Consider the following 17778-nt stretch of genomic DNA (forward strand, 5'->3'; position numbering starts at 1 on the left):
TCCGTGACGCATTTTCTCTTTTCATGTAAAAGTCCCCCTTCTCCCACTTTTACAGGGGGGTAACAGAGCGTTACGTGACCGGAGTGCAGATTGGATCAGGGATGAGGACTACTTGAACTTCAGCAGAGCAGAGTTTATGGTAACCAGTTGCTCTAAGATTCAAGATGTGTCGACAACTGGATCAATGCGTATGCATCAGCGGGGACAATATCCAAGGGCGTTGGGATTTAAGTTCTGATTAAATTGTGGCGAATAAAAAAAAGATCAGAAATAAACAGCAGTCTTAACAAATACACGTAAATTGCTCAGAGGTCGGTGTGTGCAATATGTAGCAAGGCAGTGACTGACTGTATCTTGTGTTGGGATAAGCTATAAATATTGCATTCAGGCTTTATTTCAGACTCAGCCCTGCTTTGCAGACAATGAATGATGGTGTGCGTGTACAGAATGCAGTGCCGTGGTCCAGTGTGCTGCCAAAACGACCCTGGGACCCAAAAAAAAAGCACTCTCTATTTCAACCCCGGTTTTTCTCAGTCAGGCTTTCATTCACTATGATGCGCGCCTAGTTGAAGGAGCCTCTCCATACCCGGTCCCCCCTGCATGCCTAAAACTTTTTAATGAAATCCCCACTTACTTTTTGACAAATATTCTCTGTCTGTAGGGGTCACAGAGGGTTTCCGACTTATTAATCCGTGTGTTCATTGAGAGGAAGACTTCAGGTATGTCTGTTTTTTCATTGAAATTCTATTTGTGACAAATATAGGCATTATTTGAGTTAGCCTGTAGTTACCCAGGTCGATTGATTTAGACAAAAGTATGTTGGTAGAATATGTTTGAGTTCAGTGGATACTGTGAATATTTGAATAAATATCTGTTCTTTTTATAAAGAATATGGAGCCCAGTTCCACAGAAGGAGGAGCTGAGGAGACGCTCCTTAAAAATAATCCATCAAGTCCTGTAAGTGCTGAGATAAAATCAGTTTATTCTTCAGGTTTACCTCTTAATTAGGGCATGTTCTCCATGATCTCTGAAGCTTTTTCTTTTGACAGAACAAGTTGCCATTGTGTAATCGCAAAGCTGGCGTGTAGTTTTAAACAAACAAACGAACAGCAGATTCAGTTAAAGAACCTTTTGAGTGCACTCTCAAGTGCCGTGTAGTTCCTCTGGGATCTGTGTGTTCTGGTCTGTGGATGCAGTCAGTGAGCAACATCTGGATATAAGAGTGACCCTCCAGCTTTGCTGTCTGCAGCTGCTGCTCCAAGCAGGAGGGTCCACTCAGGGGAGGTCAGCTCTCCCAACGAGTGCCATAAGGTCACCAGCGGGTTTATAATTTGCAGAAACAGGGGACAGGACCATCAGTGTGATGTTCATTAACATGCAGAGCACTGTCTGGCAGTTTATATTATCGGTCATACTCGGATCAGGAGGCATGCCATTTTTTTCCTGCAGTGATTCGAAAAGAAAATAGGTCGACTGCAGAACTCAGCAGTTTAGAGAATGTGCGGTGAAGGCTTTTTCACTTCTTCTTCTTCTTCATCTTCTTCTTCTTCGCACCAGCCTCCCAAAGTGATTCTCAAACATGGTCAAGAGTTGGAGGAAGAGCAGGAGGAGCTGGCGGAGCATCAGCCTCTAGAGCAGGAAGACCTGAACTTTGAGAGATGGAAGCGACGGCCACTTCCCAAGAGGACGCTCTACCAGAAAATAGACGACCTGAAGAAATACCTGTGGAATGCAGAGACCAACGAATTCATGGGTCGCTCTGGAAAGAGCTGGAGTGAGTTGATGAAGAAAGAGAGGTTCTGTGTTGTCGGAGAGAGAGAAGAGAGGATTGGATTGATGCAAAAGTTTATTTTTTTTAGTGCATTAGTCAAGTATCTGCGGTCACAATAGAGTGCATCATTGCAGGCTCTTCTTAAACAAGCTTAAGAGCACACATTGGGCTTAAATGTTTATGAAAAGATGCACTCGAGGGTAGCTTTTGGGGTGAAAAATGTCTCCCCAGACCAGTGACTCTGCTCAATGTGCTGTGTGTGCGTGTGTGTCCTCATGATCAATGTTTACATAGGTGCATGGACAATTCAGAGAGTTCCGACAAAAACAGACTGCCTGGGGACGTGTCCCCAGCGGGAGCACACTGTTCCAGGCCTCACATTGGCCAGGAATCACATTCCTCTAAATCTTACCATGATCTCCACAGCCTCTTTCTCAAAGCCCTGACGACCCCATTGCTGAACTTAACATGCTTATAACTACTCAATTGCAGTCAAACACGTAGACTTGTTTATGTCTTTTTTTTTTCCCTTATAGATTATTACAACATTGAGCTTTGATGAAGTTTTTGGCAGAAGGAACAGACTGGGGGAGTTTTGATGAGTCAATGATGATGGAGGAGCCCTTTCCAGAGTAGTTGCTCTGTGACTCAGTTGGCCCCCTCCCTCATCACCACGGCACAAAATGGCAAACACGATCTGACTGAGAGTAGAGACAGCATTTGAGGAAAGTGTGTTTTTCACGCATAAATTGAGATGCTGCGTCCCCAGACTGGAGCTCAGAGCTGATTTCAGCTGCATAGCCAGTGTGCACACTTGTGAAGGAGTGGGGCCCATGTGTCTGCTGAAGAAAGAGCCTGAGTTGAAGTCTGTGCTGTGTGTCCTGTGAGACGAGTGTGTAAGAGGGGACACAATACCAGAGTGGGGTGATTGGGGCTCCTTGGAGCTGGCTGGGCCTCTATGGCTGCAAAAAAAAAAAAAAAAACCTTCACTACGATGGCAACCGGAGGTTCAGTGTGTTCCTGAGTGAAAGGACAGCTGGGAGAATTCTCACTGAGCTTAAACAGAAAGGTCTTTGTGGCTCTGGGGACGCAAGGCTGGCTGCAGCTAGTCCCCTGTGAAATTGCCTGCACTGCAAAAGCCATTTCATTTGGGACACGTTTAGCTTGATTAGTTGCTGATGGACTGTTAATGGAAAATTGCAGAACAACTCTAGCTCTCAGAATTATCTTCGTTACGGGGCTCTCATATTAGCTCAGTACAGCTGGGTTCATGCAAAATCTATTGAAGTTATTCGTGGGTCCAGACATTGAAGGAGGGACAGTGCCATTGTAAACAAATTAGTGTCCGTGCTGATCAAGGACAGTAGCTGGAGTCCAGACAAACTGCATAAAAACAAAAAAAAAAACTGGTTCATTATTTCCCTTCACACAGATCAGACATAATTAACTTAGAGATGTGTTGTCCATTACATAAGCCACTTTTGTGCCTGTGCTCTGCAAAAGAAAAAAAAATGTCATCCCAATAACTCTTTTTTTCATTCTCCTTGTTTAGGCCTCATCCTGCTCTTCTATGCTGCACTTTATTTGTTTCTAGCAGCCATGTTTGGTGGCTGTATGTTTTGCCTCATGTGGTCTATTAGTCCATACCATCCCACCTACAATGATAGAGTGATGCCACCAGGTAAATATAACCCCAAACTCAAACTACAACCTCCATTTTCACCCTCCTCACTTCTCCCTGCTCGACTGTCCTTCTGTCTCCTGGTTCTACTTGAGTCTCTGCACAGTTGACTGTCTTTGGGTCTCCACTGGCAGGTATGACGATGGCCCCACACCTAGAAGGCCACGAGATTGCTTTTAATGCATCTGACCGCAAATCCTGGAGGAAGTATGCCCGGTCTATGGAGGAATATCTGAAACGTGAGTCAGAACAAATGTGACCTGGGGGGGGACGGCTGTTGAGACTTGAGGAGACATGCAACGTGTTAATCCTCATCTTCTCTACCTTTGTCCTGCATTTCCATTCGTTTCCTGCAGAGCATGCTGGGAAGGGAAGCCTCTTTGTGGGCAGAGGAGTAGCCATTCAGTGCAGTTTTGTTTTTTCACACTCAGCTTTTGTCAAGCCTCTTTAACCAGAGGCCTGAGCCTGGCAGAGCATTGCTGCTGCAAAGGTTTATTTATGCCCCCCTCTGTCATTCTCCCTCCCTCTCTGACTTTGCTCTCCACTTTCAGCATACGGTGATGCTGTTCAGGAGAGGAAGAATATTCGCTGCACACATGACACATACTTCATGCAGGACGACTTGGAGGAGAGCGCAGAGCGAAAAGCGTGTCAGTTTAAGCGCTCCTGGTTGGGGGAATGTTCAGGGCTGAAGGATCCCCACTATGGCTATTCTCAGGGAAGGCCATGCATTTTACTTCGAATGAACCGGGTAAGAGGAGTGCCACTAACCTAAAGTATGTCTATAGGCTGAGCACAGAAGCGGAGGAAGGAAAATCAAACATGAGGAGCAAACACCTTGTTTCTGCACTGTGTAATCTCTTTTCTAGTGACATCTTGTGGCCATTGTCAGGAGAACACAAAGCTGCCTGAAGCCATTTGTGCACCATTTTTTGTTTTAACATTTTGAGTGGGAACTTGATAAAGGGGAATTAAATATTTAATTCAAAAGTTGGACAAATAATCCTCCTGGGGTTCAGTGTGAAGCTAATCTCATGGATAGTGACTCTGGACAAAGAGGAGCGTATAAGGGGAAATTCTAATTCAATTACAATTTTTATGATACAAATATGGAAACATTTTAGTCTGAATTAGCTTCAAGACATGACAAAGATATAGCATCAAATTAGAAGGTCTTAACATTTTTATTTACATAATGAGAGGATTTTCTAACAGTTTTTACTCTTTTGTAGATTCTTGGTTACTTACCTGGCCTGGGCAAACCAATAAATGTGACTTGTGGAGTTAAGGTAAATTGACCACTAATTTCATGCCAAATTTAAGCAACAAGTGAGAATAGGTCAAGATAATAAGTCTTTCTCTCTCAGAAAGGACCATCGGAGGCCATGGGAGACCTTCAGTTTTTCCCTAAAAGCATTTTTGACATGAAGTACTATCCGTACTACGGGAAGCTCAGACATGTGAGTGACGGTTCATGAATGATTGCGTTGGCACAAGCTGATCACCACAGCCGTCAGGTCTCAGTCTCCTCTGTGTCTTTTGTCACAGGTAAACTACTCCTCGCCGGTGGTGGCTGTGCGTTTTGCAGGAGTGCAGTACGACACTCACATCCAAGTACAATGCAAACTGAACGGAGACGGAATCATTAATGATTCAGCCACTGACCGCTACCTGGGCAGTGTGACCTTCTCCCTGGATGTTGGAGCATAAGGCAAAGACGTCGCTGCCTGCAGGATGCTCCCCATCGTGAGGCAGGAAAATGCGTGCAAGAAAAGATTTATGTTGAACATTTATTTCCCCTGAAATACTTTATTTCCCTCTCGTCTTTCTTTTAAATATCCACACCTTCTGCTGTGAAACAAAATCCTCAAGAAGTAGTTTTACTTTTGTGTTTTCTGTTGCATCTTTGAACCTTGAGCGCGCTGTTTGCACCTGATCCACAACAGACAGTGCTGAGCACAGGACAAGTGCATAGTACCAGTTACAGTTCAGTTCCTGATGTTTTGTAATGATTAGCAAGATTAATCAAACTAAATTACACTCTGCCCATTAGTTAGCTTTTTCTGGCTATGCAAATCCAATTATGACTTAAAACATTATTAGGGAATTAGTCATTTTGCCAGGTTAGATTAAGGTTTTGCGTGCACATTCTTGTGTGACAAAGTGTACTAATTTGTTTTGCTTTATATTTTTCAAACATGTATGTTGTAAGAATTCAAAGAAAACTCATGCAAACACTGAAAGCAGGACTCGTACTGTACTTACGCAGTAAAAAAAAAAAGAAAAAGAAAAAAAGATATATTAAATGCAAATACACGATTACTATATTTTGGTTGAATAGATCTGTATCATACGTTTATGGTAAAAGTATTCACTTCCTCTTCTGTAAAAACATGTGCTTTTGAAAAATGAAATACTACACAAGACTGATCAATAAAGAGAAATACTCTGCTAAGAAGTAGTTTGTGGAAGGTCCGTGACATTTTTCATGAAACATAACTTTTTTTTGTGATAGTATTAATCCTGCCTGAGCTGTGCTACTAAACATGGTCTCAATATTGTATTTATTCTTATTACAGCACTTATAATAAATACAATTTTCTCTTATGTAGTCTTAAGTTTTCTTCCACAAGTCTGAATCTTATTTTACTTTTTTATTTTTAAAGAATTAAAACTGTTTGAACAGCTAAATCAAAAATTAAATCAAACTAGTTTTGTTCAACTAATTCATGAACAAACATTTGGGAAATCTACCACAAATAATTAGGCATCTCGATGACAAACAGCCATTCAAGACGTCCCAAACAATTAATAAAATCGCTTTTGGCGCAACTTTTTGAAAATGAGCAGCAGTTACAGGTATTCTTTAAATTAACAAAATCTTAACAGTTCCCTCTGAGAGAAACATGGCTGTCTTCAGCAGATTCCGTGTCTATTCATTCAATAACCTGAGAAAATTGATTCAAAATCACAAACAACCCAGCAGTGGTGCAAGAGGAGAAGTCAAGAGATCATTAATGGCACCAGGCGCCATTCAACAGCTGTTTTTCTTCTCAGTCTGGCCCGAAAAGGTCTGCATCTTATCTGCTTTTACAGCACGAAACTGCAGTAGACGGGTATCGTTTCAACTTCAAAGAGGATTAGGATCAATTGTAAATACCAACTGGTTCTGCAGGAGAGAACTTTACAAACTCATAGACATCAACAAAACACAGAACTTCATCTTCAAACTGTCTCATGAGTGACTAAACTCCAGGGTCAGCTCGCATATCTGCCTGCATAGCTGATAGCCGCAATGAGAGTCATGCCTCCATGTTTCACAGGTTATAAAAAGCATCCAGCTAAGCAAAGTCTAACTTGGACTTGAACTTGGACCTGCTTTAGTGGCTCAAACAGAGTTGAAGTCACAGGCCTTAGCACAGAACACGCTGTTAGCAGAATGACAGTGATACAAAACAAGAACGCAACTTTTATTTCATTTGTTTCCCACTTGTGTCAAACAAGCTCATCGTGTCACATTCTTCATCAGATGGAGACAAGCTTCAGGTAAGCAACTCAGAGGTGCACAACAGAAAGGCACAAAACGTGACTGAGTGCACACAACCAGTGATACGTGAATGAGATGGTGCCAATCCACAGGTATTACTCGTCTTCGGATGGCAAAGCTCCCTGCTGTTGGTGCCATGATAGCGTCACACGGACAGTAGTGTGGAGGATCTTTGCATTTTGTTTCATTAACAGCATGTAAAAAGTTAGATTCCCGGTGTGAGGTCCAAGACTGAGATGCCTGTGGTTGCTGAACTTTTGAAATGGAAGGGAACAGCAGTACAATTAATTTGCATGTACAGAAGAGTAGAACTCAATGAAATACAGTCTTCAGCCTTCTTAGTATGAGTGGCAAAAACATGCATTCAAAAAAAAAAACCCAAAACAAACAGAAAACAAACTGGTCCCAAAGCTGGTAAAGTGTCTTATGGTTTTGTCCCTTTCATCGAGCTACAAATAAGTGACTAAATGTGCAATAAGTAGAGTTTCATTGAGCTGTTAATTCATGTTACATGAAAACGAAACAACTGGAGAAAGAAAAATGATGTCTGAAGATTTAAAGTGGCTCTATTAGCTTGCTCGTACATTCGCATCATCAAAAATCAATGTCATTCATTCTATACAAGAGATTAATTTACACATATACTATTATACAGCACAGAAACCGAGAGCAAAAAGCCTCTCTGAGGTGGGAGGTGGGCGGCCACTCGCAGCCATTAATGCAAACATGCGATTTATATTGAAACGATTCAGTATCGATCATAAATGTTTTGGTACTTGATTCAGTCATTGGCATCAACAAAACAAAGGAAACTGCTGGGGCGGCGGAAACGGGATACGGGGAAAAAGCTGGAGGTTATTTCAGGGAAACGCTGCCTCGGGGAGAGATGAAACAGAAAAAGAGAGCGGAAATCTGGGAAGCTTTGGATGCACGGACGGGCAGGGAAGGTGTTCTAAAGAGCGGAGAGGGGTGAAAAGGGACGAGAGGCGGAAGCAGCTGGGTGGGGTTAAACAGACTGGTAGCCAGTGCGACTCTTCCTCCGACCAATCAGGTAAGAGATAAGCACAAGGATGATTAGGAAGCTGAGCGCCACACCCACGGCAATGGGCACCAAAAAGCTCAAATCAGAGTCCAGGAAGCATTCCTCAGCTGACAGAACGAAAGAGAAAGAGACAAACAGACAGCAGGTTACCGCTTTAGCATCAAACAACTCAAGAGGAAGATCTGGGTTAGAAACAGGTTAGAAACAGAGCAGGAAGCAGCGGGAAGACACCAGGACCTACAACAAGTGGAACCAAACACGTGAATGTAGTGCCGATTAATTCAAGTGAATATAAATGTACAACTTCTCAATTTAGTGCATATTGTTCAAGAGAATTTGGGGGAAAAAAAAAATGCAGGAAAAAAAAAAGAAGCCGATTAGAAGATCAACACCTCTTATGTCTGTCTGTATGTATGTTTGGCATAAAAACTGGAAACAAAGAAACAGGAAACCTGTCTGTTCAAGTCTTAATTCATCCATCTAATCTGGACTAAGCAAAGAGTAAAAGTCACTTCAAAATGCACTTTGGCAACAGTAAATAGTTTTCCCGAAACCACCCCAAAACAAAAAGTTTTGAAGCATTAAGTTGAGTAAAAGAGTCTACAAGAGCTGTTTTGTTGTTATTTATAAGGGTTTTGTTTTATTATTTGGTGTCACGCTTGTACAGAGAGCTAATAAGAGTCCAAAAGTTTATTTGAGCTTTAGATTTGTGAGTAGGCAACACGTTTCCCTTTCTTTTTTTTTTTTCCAGTCTTTATGCAAAGAAAAGTCACACCTCCCAGAGTGTTGAACCATCCCTCTACAGACCATTCTTAACACCAAATGGAAACACTGAGACAACACATACTTTTTCCACAATAAGTAAAAAAAGCAGCGAGATAAATAGGCAGCGGCTATCCTTTGTAAAGGAGGCAGGTTAGATCAGAAAGACTCGTAGCCGGTGGCCATGTTTCTCTTTCTCCCGATGAAATAGGCCAGCAGAACGATAAGAATGAGAACAAGAAGGGCAACTCCGACAGCTATGGGAACAAGGAAGCTCTCCCCATCACCCAGGCATTCCTCAGCTAGATGAGAGTGAAAAGAGCACAGAAGTGAATTTCTTACTGTTTTAACACATGAAATATCTTCTTTTATATATATATATATGTACGTATAGCACGATGAATGCAGAAGAGCTGAAACAAAGATGTGATGAGGATTATACAGAATATTTACAGCATTAACAACAACGTGGAACCTTTTTCTTGACTTTTTCTGACACTTTTATTTCCATAGAAAACACTAAAAAGCTCGAAGGACACAAATTTAAATCCAATTTATTATAGCTAACAGCATGAGAGAATGCAGATGAAATCAGCAGTCATTTGTCTCCACATAACACACATTAACAAAGATGGTTTTGCAGCACGGTTTCCCTTTGTTGAGCACGTGCAATTTTAAATAATCACACCTGTATCAGTGAGTTGCAGATGTACAAAACTGAGTAATGTCAAGTCGTGACGATGAACCTGTCGGATGATTTAATATCGCAAATATCTTAATACTGGCACTGCAAAACCACCTTCATCATTAAGGCAACTGAGTTTGTACAAAGCTGAAATATACAAGACAGCAACAATCACAAGCAAAAATCAAAGCTCAATTTTTTTGATTAAGAGCAATTATTCGTACACATGTGCAATGACCTGTGAAAGCGAATTTAAATCACTAACTTTAAAATGCAAACACTTCCTGTCACCAAGAGCTGGACCAGTGCAAACAGTACACAGCACTCTCCTAGAATCAATACACACCAATAACAGCGTCACATTGGCTTTCTATCATTATCAATATTCACACTCAGTGGCTTTCCATCCCTGACACTGCTTTACTGAAACCTGCTCCAGCTCCGCGATGTAAAAAGGTCCTGAAAACCCAATTCCAGCCTCCACATAGAAGTGAAACTTTTCCAGAAGCAGTTGGATGAGATTTGATCAAAAATACATGGGCACACAAACTGCCAGTAAATCAAAAGCTGCTGACAGCTGCTGGGCTGTGTTGTCGCAGCGCACGACAGAAACCCCGAGCGTTTAAGAGAACAGCGTCACATTTTGTGATTGGTGCTTTCATGTAGAGAGCTGCTAGCACAAACGAATAAAGCCAGGCGACTGTGGTTGTCTCCAACCTTTGTGCCGAGTTAAGGTGAGCAGTTACTGGCTGTAATTTTGTATTAATCCTCACAACCAACTCTCTTCAAGAAAGTGAAACCTTTAAAAACACATCAAATTGATCTTTCGGAGAACTGTGACATTTCCTTTAAGGCTTGAGCTCAAACTGTCAATCATGTTCTGTTACAAACATTTAAAGTCGCGGATCTGAAAGCAGGTTTTCAGGAGCTTCATTTCATCTTTACACAGGTGAGATAATGTGACGACAAGCAAAACAAAAGAGTGTCGTAGTGCATTTATATGTAAATATCCGAAAGTGAATATCTACACAACAGTACTATCCCTTTTCTTTTTTTAAAAATAAAACTAATGCCAAAATGTATTCTGTATTCTGTCAGATTTACTCTGACTCGAGTGTGTGCAAATGTAAAAGCACAGATTAAAGTAATAACACTAATGATGGCTTCTTCACATGGAGATTTGTAAGCTTCCAGGCTTTTATAGTTTAAATGTAAATGAGCCCCTAATGTTATTAGTTCCATCCAGGGTTTAACTGCTTGGCATGTTAGGATGTTAGATTACGATCTGATTTCACAGTCATAGTATGATTGGAGCCAAATAGTCAGGACAAATTTCCAATGTTTCTCCTGGTCTACAGGGGCAAACATGGGCTGAAAAGTGTTCCTTCAGACAACTTTCCAAACTGGAGTAAATGTGAGTCTGTGTTAGAGATGATCTGGGCTAGTGAAGCAAAACTGTTCAAACACTCAAATATGACTTAACAACTGGAGATGGATAGTCAAACAATAAATGTAAATATCAACAAGGCAAACAGAAAAAGGGGAATGTAAGCTGAGCGAGTGCATGATCCTACAGCAGCAAATTTAAATGCTTCCTCATCTTGTGCTAAAAACAAATGTGTATAATTTACAGCCCAGAAACGTGTGGAAATGTCAATGCATTCCTGTACATACTACTCCCTGATCATTATTGAACTTTTCATCGTAAGAACTGTTTCGAGGGTCTTGCACTTGCCCATTAACAATAAGCACAACAAAAAGGGAAAGACCAAAACAAAACAAAACAAAACAAAACACGGGTTAGACAAGTTTGGTCCTTGAGAAGAACAGCAAACCATCCATTTTACTCTGATTTTACGCCTTCTATTGAACCTGATTAGAGATCCTTGTGACAAACGCAGTTCATCACATAAATATCATTCAATACCGACAAATGTCGCATGGTGAAATTACATCTTATGTTTTTCCATTAGAGATTTTCTTTCTGGAAGTTTTAATTTGCCAATTAAAATAACCAAAACATAAAGCCAGAGGACCAAGCTTGGGAGCCCTGTGACACTTCAGGAACAACCGCAAAAACTGGATTTAAAGGGTCTGATATCCGACATAGGTCTTTCTTCGACCAATCACGTAAGCGATCACTACAATGAGAATCAAGCCAGCCAGAGCAGCGCCAACAATGATTGGGATTAAGATGCTGGTGTCATCCAATGAACATTCATGGGCTGCAGATAAAAAGAGAGTCAGTCAACAGATGGAAAGAAAATGTTCTCATTTAAAACAAGTGTGAAGCAGCAGAAAAGCAGTTTGTGTTATTTGCCATTAGAATACAACAACTGACTCTCTCTGAACCTTTTCTCCTCGTTTCATTCAGGTCCTTTGAGTAAAGAAAAAATCTAAAGACATATTTTGATTTTGATTTATTTAAACAGTGGGCGACAGCCACTATAAGTAACACACTGCCTGTAAAAATCTTGACCCAGTCTTGGTTGCGGTACAAACTTACAATCTGGTCCATCTTTAAATAACCAAATTGATCTACTTCAACCTCTTTAGTGATCAAACAAACGATTAAACAAAACATGAAGGAACAACCTACCTGTACTGAAAACGTCCTTTGTCACTCCAAATGGTTGCACTTGCAGGCTGAAGGTGTAGATGGTGAGCAGGCTGGTGATGGTGTAGTTCTGCTCCTTGTTGCACATGTAGGAGCTGCCAACCGCCGCCTCCCACAGACTCAGATTGGTGTTGGCCTCAACAAACACACCTTAAAAAAAAGCATCAAGCATTAACTTTACACTTCAATGCGGCACCTGGTTTTTACCGGCAGACGGGACTTTTCTAGTTACCGGAGCTCGTCTTTGCTGTGACGTTCAGAGCATGAAGGCGGAATTTCTTCATGTCCTGTAAATATAAAAGTTTGGAAACAAGATTATGACGCGTCTGATCCTGGGAGCTCTCAGTAATACCAAAGGCTGTAAAGAAACTCAGTGTTCAGTCTAAAACACTTCCCTTCTCTTCTCTTTTCTGGGTAATTAGATATACTGTCACTTCACACTTTGTTGCTTCCTGTGTAATTCTGAGAAGCTACATATCGTTATCAGTATTTTCCATCTACGTCAGCTATTCGATATCACAGATTTAAAAATAATGTAAAATAAAGACAGTCGTTTAACAAAGAAAAAAACATGTAAATAAACACAAATAGTTTTGTGTGAAGCTTGTTTTGGTGTGACAATCACTGCACAACCTGTTGCAATATCATTGATAAATAAATGATACATGAGCATGGAAACAGGACCAAACACAGTGAAGAGAAAAACAAAAATACACAAGCATTAACGTGAAAAAGTAAAGGATCACAGATTTGAATGCCCTGCAATAACCCCGACTTCTATAAAAAAATAAAAAAAAAATAAAAAAATACCACAAAGCTATTTGATCTATCAAATAGGTGTTTTGTGGTCAATTAAGCTGCCCTGAGAAAGCTGTACAGATACAGACAATAATGGGCTGAAAGTTAATGGTCTCATTGACAAAAAAAATTCTTAAAATTTCACATAAATGTTTTAAGAATTTCATCAACCATTTGCCAAGTTACATCCTAAACCGACCTCGCAGAGCCAGCAGCTGTGTGAAGAGCTGGTCTTCTCAACTCTTTAGTTTCTCAGTTCAAAAACTGAAAAAAAGGGCCGTTCTACGGTGGACTATTCTGTGCCGGGAGTAGCTGCTAGTCTCTTGACCGACAACAGCAACGGGAAAACTTCCAAAGTAAAGCTCGAAAGCTGCAGATTTTACTTTCGTATTCACCAGTCAGACATAAGAGAGGTATAGATCCTATCGGAATCTCGGCAGGAAATGAGCACGCTGAGGACTTACATTGGCGAATGTGAGCTTTATGGTGATATCATCAGACACCAACACAAGCTCACTGCTGTTGGTTCCACAAAATCCAGATGACTGAGTCCCATTGGTCTCAAAGTTCATCTCCTGATATTTCTAAAAACGGACAGGAAACCAAATCAATGTGTTACTGCACATCATCTCTATGTCACCCTAAAACAAAGGGGCCTACTAGCATCGCTTAACGTATGAATGATGCGTTTTTATAGCCGTACCTCGTTTTGCTTGAAGCCAATGCGCACGCCAAAGTTGGCCAACAGACAGGTTGTGCCGTTCTGATCAGTCTTGAGGCTGTACTTCCCAACCTGAGGTGTGGGGAGGGTGGGGGTGGGGGTGGTGGTTGCAGGAGGGGAAGTGGAGGTGGTGTTGGTGACAGGTGCGACAGTGGTTGTGCTGGTGACAGTGGTGGTAGGAACGTGGGTTGTGGGAACATCAGCAGCACATGAGGTTACTGTTACGAGGAGAAAACGGGAGAGAAAGATCAGAAACATGACAAGTGAGAGAAACATTTAGGCTCGGAGATGTGTGGCGGCTTCTGTACTTACTGTTCTCACTCTTGCTGCCATCTGTGATGAACGCCTGTATGAGCACATCCCACAGCGTCATATTGACCTTATTGGCTTCGATCACTTCTTTACTTTTGCAAGAGTAGCAGGTGTCCATGGGTACTTGTGCTGTTTGAGGCTTCTCAGTCACAGTTATCGTTTCTAAAAGAACAAAAGAGGGGGGAAAACAACGAGGTCAGTCATCCATCTGTGTGTTGCTTTGTTTGTGTAACGAGGCTTATGTGGAAGTTACCATTTGACTGGGAATTAGGGAAGACAGAGGTGTCGCTGAGATTGTAAGTAAAGGTTACGACGTCTGCCTGGTAAACCTCATCTTTCAAGGTAAAATTCACACTCCAGGAGTGTCCTTCTCCAAACTTGAGTGTCAGGATCGAGCTTGCGGTGTCACATTTACTGTCGATTGATTTGGCATCAGCAGGAAGTTCAAACTCAGTCGTTTGACTCTGAAAGAGAGCAGAGAGTCACCTCGTTTAACAGACTCAGAATCAGATTTACCGTCATTGCACAAGACCGCACAACGAAATTTAATAAAGTTTATTATATAAATTTGTAGTATTTCCCCCCTTCAAGTACACTCATAAGCTGTAGTTCGTGGACAAACACAGCTTTCTCAACAATTAGGTAAAAAAAATATGTTTTTTTTAAACAACGTATTCGCTTTAACATAATCACCAAGTTACTTCATTAGCCAGGATGGGATAAATCGCACCCTGGCTTTAGAATAGGCCTTTTTCATTGTTCAATTATCTCCCTCTACATTCTTGGAGGAGAAGTACGAAGTCTGAAGTGTTTAGCTGTCTACACTGTGAAACTCTGCAGCTTCATGTCATTAAGCTCACAAAATGGACCTTTAGAAGCTCCTTTAAAAAGGAGCCCAGTGTGAGATTAACACACTGAATATCCCTGGCTTCGCCTTCGACTTCCAAACTTTTAGTAGCAACTCTGGAGGAAGAACTACCAAAAAATGCACATGGCACTCTGTAGAGCCACGGTTTGGTTTGTCCAGTCTGGGCTACAGTAGAAACCTGGCAATGAAAAAGGATTGATCTGAGAGTCTGTTCACAGTTTATCTTCAAGGCCACTTTCACACTGTGAAATTGTTATTTTCAGTTAGGTCTACACAAATGAAAACCATCACGGACATACTTAATTTCTGTGAATAAATGAATAAAGTTCAACAAATCATACCTAAAATTAATGAGGAAAAGATTCTGCAACAGATAAAAATCAAGAAACATTGTATTTTAGTAATTTGATTGTTCATCTAAAGAGGAGACGATCACCGTTTATAATCTCAATTGACGTCATTAAACATGACATTATTAGTATCCTTTCAGATATTAATTAGTTAAACAGGCCATACAAATAATATGACTGACAAAGAACAACAACAGAACTATTCTAAACTTTTTATTTCTGCGATTTTATATATTTCATCAGCAAGTGGAAAAGACAGGATATAACTAAAGGATATGCACCAGGGAAACACACCACTGCTGAATAGCAAGAATCTGCCAGCTTTTGTAATGACCCTTAATTTCCCCTTTTTTTTGTTGACACTCACTTCTACAACAGTAAAGTGATAGTCATGCTGCTGAAGCAGGCTGATAAGAACATAACAGCTTTCATATGCAAGTAAAGTGTGTCAACAGGCCTTTTATGACTGGTGTACCAAATTATACAGCTTTCTGGAAGAGAACGTCTTGTGGTTAATGTGAAAACCAGGCACTCACCTTATTATCGGCTGCTTCGTAGGACACTGTGAAGTTAAGCATCAGATTGGCATAGAGGCACAACTTGTCGTCTTTTGTGACATTAACCTCAATGCCATGTGACATCTGGAACACTGAAAAGGAAGAGGAAAAAAAACAAACAAAAAAAACCCTCTATTAACAATTATTCTGTTAATATATTACTGCGAGTAGCAATTTAATGTGTTTCCTCAAAGAATGTTGTTACAAGTGGCAATTCATGAGTTCTTCTATCTATTAGGTACATCCACTTCTCCTTCAGAGGGAGAAAGAGAGCAGTAGCCTTAACCAGCTGACACTAGGCAAGAAACCATTAACAGGCAGGTTTGTATTTAGCTGTAAGGCAACAGTGCAAACCACTGAAAACATAAAGTTGGTATCACCATCCTGCAGAATATATCAATGACCCAAAGAGCTGCTGACAATATTCAAAGCACAAAAAGCCACTTAAACACTGTAAAAACTAAAACAAGTATTGAGGAACCCTAGTTCACCCTCTGAGATGGATTATTTCAATGAAATGAACAAAATAAGTTTTAGAAGTACTGTAGAAGAAAATGTATTTCAGAAACTGGAGCAGCGCCCATCAACTTTCCACTGACTCTGAGTAACAGTAGTCAAGTCAACAAAGAGATCAAGGTCCATTTAGATCACAGATAAGATTTTAACATATTGCTTTGTCATCAAGGCAGCTGCGTGTCAAGAGTCACGAGGTCATATGATATAAACCCACATAACACTCAAACTGCCGCAGATGTATACGACTATACTCGGAAGGTTGATATTTTACCGAGAGGTTAGGATGAGACGCTTCAACATCGATGTTTGTGCAGTAAAATCATAGCCAAGCCCATTAGTTTATAAAAATACATAAGGTAAAATTATGTAAAGATTTGTCAAATGAATTTATAATGACAGCACTGCTATCTTCCTGTACATATTATAAATAAAAACTATCTTAAACCTGACAGAATAAAGCACACATGCCTCCTATCTTTATATGCCGTCTAAAATTTCTTTTTTTTTTTTTTTTTTTTTTTTAAATTGTGGCTGCCTTTGACCCTACTGAAAGTTATAAACTAATCATATTTTCAAGTGAAATTGTAATAAAAGTTAACGGGCCTGCTATCTTGACAGTAATGTTGTGGCTTTGTCGTCACGTGCCAATTTACTGTAAACTGCAAAAATATGCTAATGCTAACCCTGCTAGTACGGTGGTTCAATGTGTTATTTTGTGACAGTGGGGTTATCAACGAAGCTGTTATTTTTTAAGAGCGTTTGGCTGCTGCTATTTATCAGCAAAAGTATGTAAGGCAATCCCAGACTTTATCAGTGACTCGAAGTAAAGGTATCAAAACATGTTACCAAATCAGTAAGCTAACAGCTAAGTTAGCTGACGCTAGTTGCCCAAAACATTAGCATGGGGTTGTCGTTGACACAATAGCAAATATTTTTTAACAACTTGTTTTGGGAGTAAATTTTTTGTCCATTTTATTTATGCTTCTGTTCGTGAGTACAAATACTCACGCACAGAAGTTGTGAGTACAAATACATTTTACTGCTACACGACTTCCAGCTTTACGTTGACGCAGGTAACAATTAGCAGTGAAGCTACAACAGCAAAACAGGTTTTCTTGCAATTTGGAAATAAAAATCTGTACGCCTTTTTATCCTTCTGAAAACGTATTTACAGCTGCTCAATATAAAACATAAAAAAGTGACAAATAAGAAATGCATCATCTTTTATAGAGCAGCAGCGCTTTTGCTTTAGTCGCGAAGCACCAGGCCCAGAATGTCCCAGAAGTTTTATCACGTCACTTCTCAGAAAGGGACCGCGATTTTCTTATTTCTTCAAGGTAATGGTGCTGCGGCGATACATACCGAGTCCAAGAGAGAGCAAAACCAATGCAGTATTTCGGGACATTTTCGCCTGGTGGTGTGGAGTGTCGGTGACCGGAGAGAAACTGAAAACAGCCGACGAGGACGCTCGATTTAATCAGCGGGGTTTGGGACGAAGAGGATCAGTCTGACTGTACCAGGAAATGGAAGTCATATGACAGAGAGCAAAGT

General features: G+C 40.7%; 2 protein-coding genes across 4 annotated transcripts; one reads left to right on the top strand and one right to left on the bottom strand.

Moving 5' to 3' along the window:
* Positions 1-528: 528 nt before the first annotated feature.
* atp1b4 (ATPase Na+/K+ transporting subunit beta 4) lies at positions 529-6059 on the top strand. Its single transcript, XM_072395412.1, has 9 exons — positions 529-719; positions 889-957; positions 1558-1774; positions 3324-3452; positions 3587-3691; positions 4004-4203; positions 4685-4741; positions 4820-4912; positions 5001-6059. The coding sequence occupies exons 2-9, from the start codon at positions 892-894 to the stop codon at positions 5160-5162; spliced, it is 1029 nt and encodes a 342-aa protein (XP_072251513.1). The 5' UTR covers positions 529-719; positions 889-891; the 3' UTR covers positions 5163-6059.
* Positions 6060-6892: 833 nt separating this feature from the next.
* lamp2 (lysosomal-associated membrane protein 2) lies at positions 6893-17764 on the bottom strand. 3 transcript variants are annotated; one of them, XM_072395415.1, is made up of 9 exons: positions 17590-17764; positions 15691-15803; positions 14190-14400; positions 13937-14098; positions 13607-13842; positions 13368-13487; positions 12338-12392; positions 12088-12255; positions 6893-8148 (listed from the first exon to the last, which is right to left on the bottom strand). In XM_072395415.1, exons 1-9 carry the CDS (start codon positions 17630-17632, stop codon positions 8006-8008), a joined length of 1251 nt encoding a protein of 416 aa, XP_072251516.1. In that variant the 5' UTR covers positions 17633-17764; the 3' UTR covers positions 6893-8005. The 3 variants fall into 3 exon arrangements, with proteins under 3 accessions (XP_072251516.1, XP_072251515.1, XP_072251517.1); XM_072395414.1 differs by having other exon boundaries at positions 6893-9105; XM_072395416.1 differs by lacking the exon at positions 6893-8148 and adding an exon at positions 9342-11713 and having other exon boundaries at positions 17590-17763.
* Positions 17765-17778: the final 14 nt, after the last annotated feature.

This window comes from Leuresthes tenuis, unplaced genomic scaffold (assembly GCF_036924035.1).
Source record: "Leuresthes tenuis unplaced genomic scaffold, fLeuTen1.0.hap1 SCAF_11, whole genome shotgun sequence".
Lineage (NCBI taxonomy): Eukaryota > Metazoa > Chordata > Actinopteri > Atheriniformes > Atherinopsidae > Leuresthes > Leuresthes tenuis.

What these genes read in the sequence shown, in the direction of transcription:
- atp1b4 (XM_072395412.1), top strand. Translation starts at nt 892, where the DNA reads ATGGAGCCCAGTTCCACAGAAGGAGGAGCTGAGGAGACGCTCCTTAAA. An exon ending in AAAATAATCCATCAAGTCCT is followed by an intron (nt 958 to 1,557) that starts GTAAGTGCTGAG and finishes TCTTCGCACCAG; the next exon opens with CCTCCCAAAGTGATTCTCAA. An exon ending in TATGGAGGAATATCTGAAAC is followed by an intron (nt 3,692 to 4,003) that starts GTGAGTCAGAAC and finishes CTCCACTTTCAG; the next exon opens with CATACGGTGATGCTGTTCAG.
- lamp2 (XM_072395415.1), bottom strand. Translation starts at nt 17,632, where the DNA reads ATGTCCCGAAATACTGCATTGGTTTTGCTCTCTCTTGGACTCG. An exon ending in TTGGCTTCAAGCAAAACGAG is followed by an intron (nt 13,488 to 13,606) that starts GTACGGCTATAA and finishes GTCCGTTTTTAG; the next exon opens with AAATATCAGGAGATGAACTT. An exon ending in TAAAGCTCACATTCGCCAAT is followed by an intron (nt 12,393 to 13,367) that starts GTAAGTCCTCAG and finishes TTATATTTACAG; the next exon opens with GACATGAAGAAATTCCGCCT.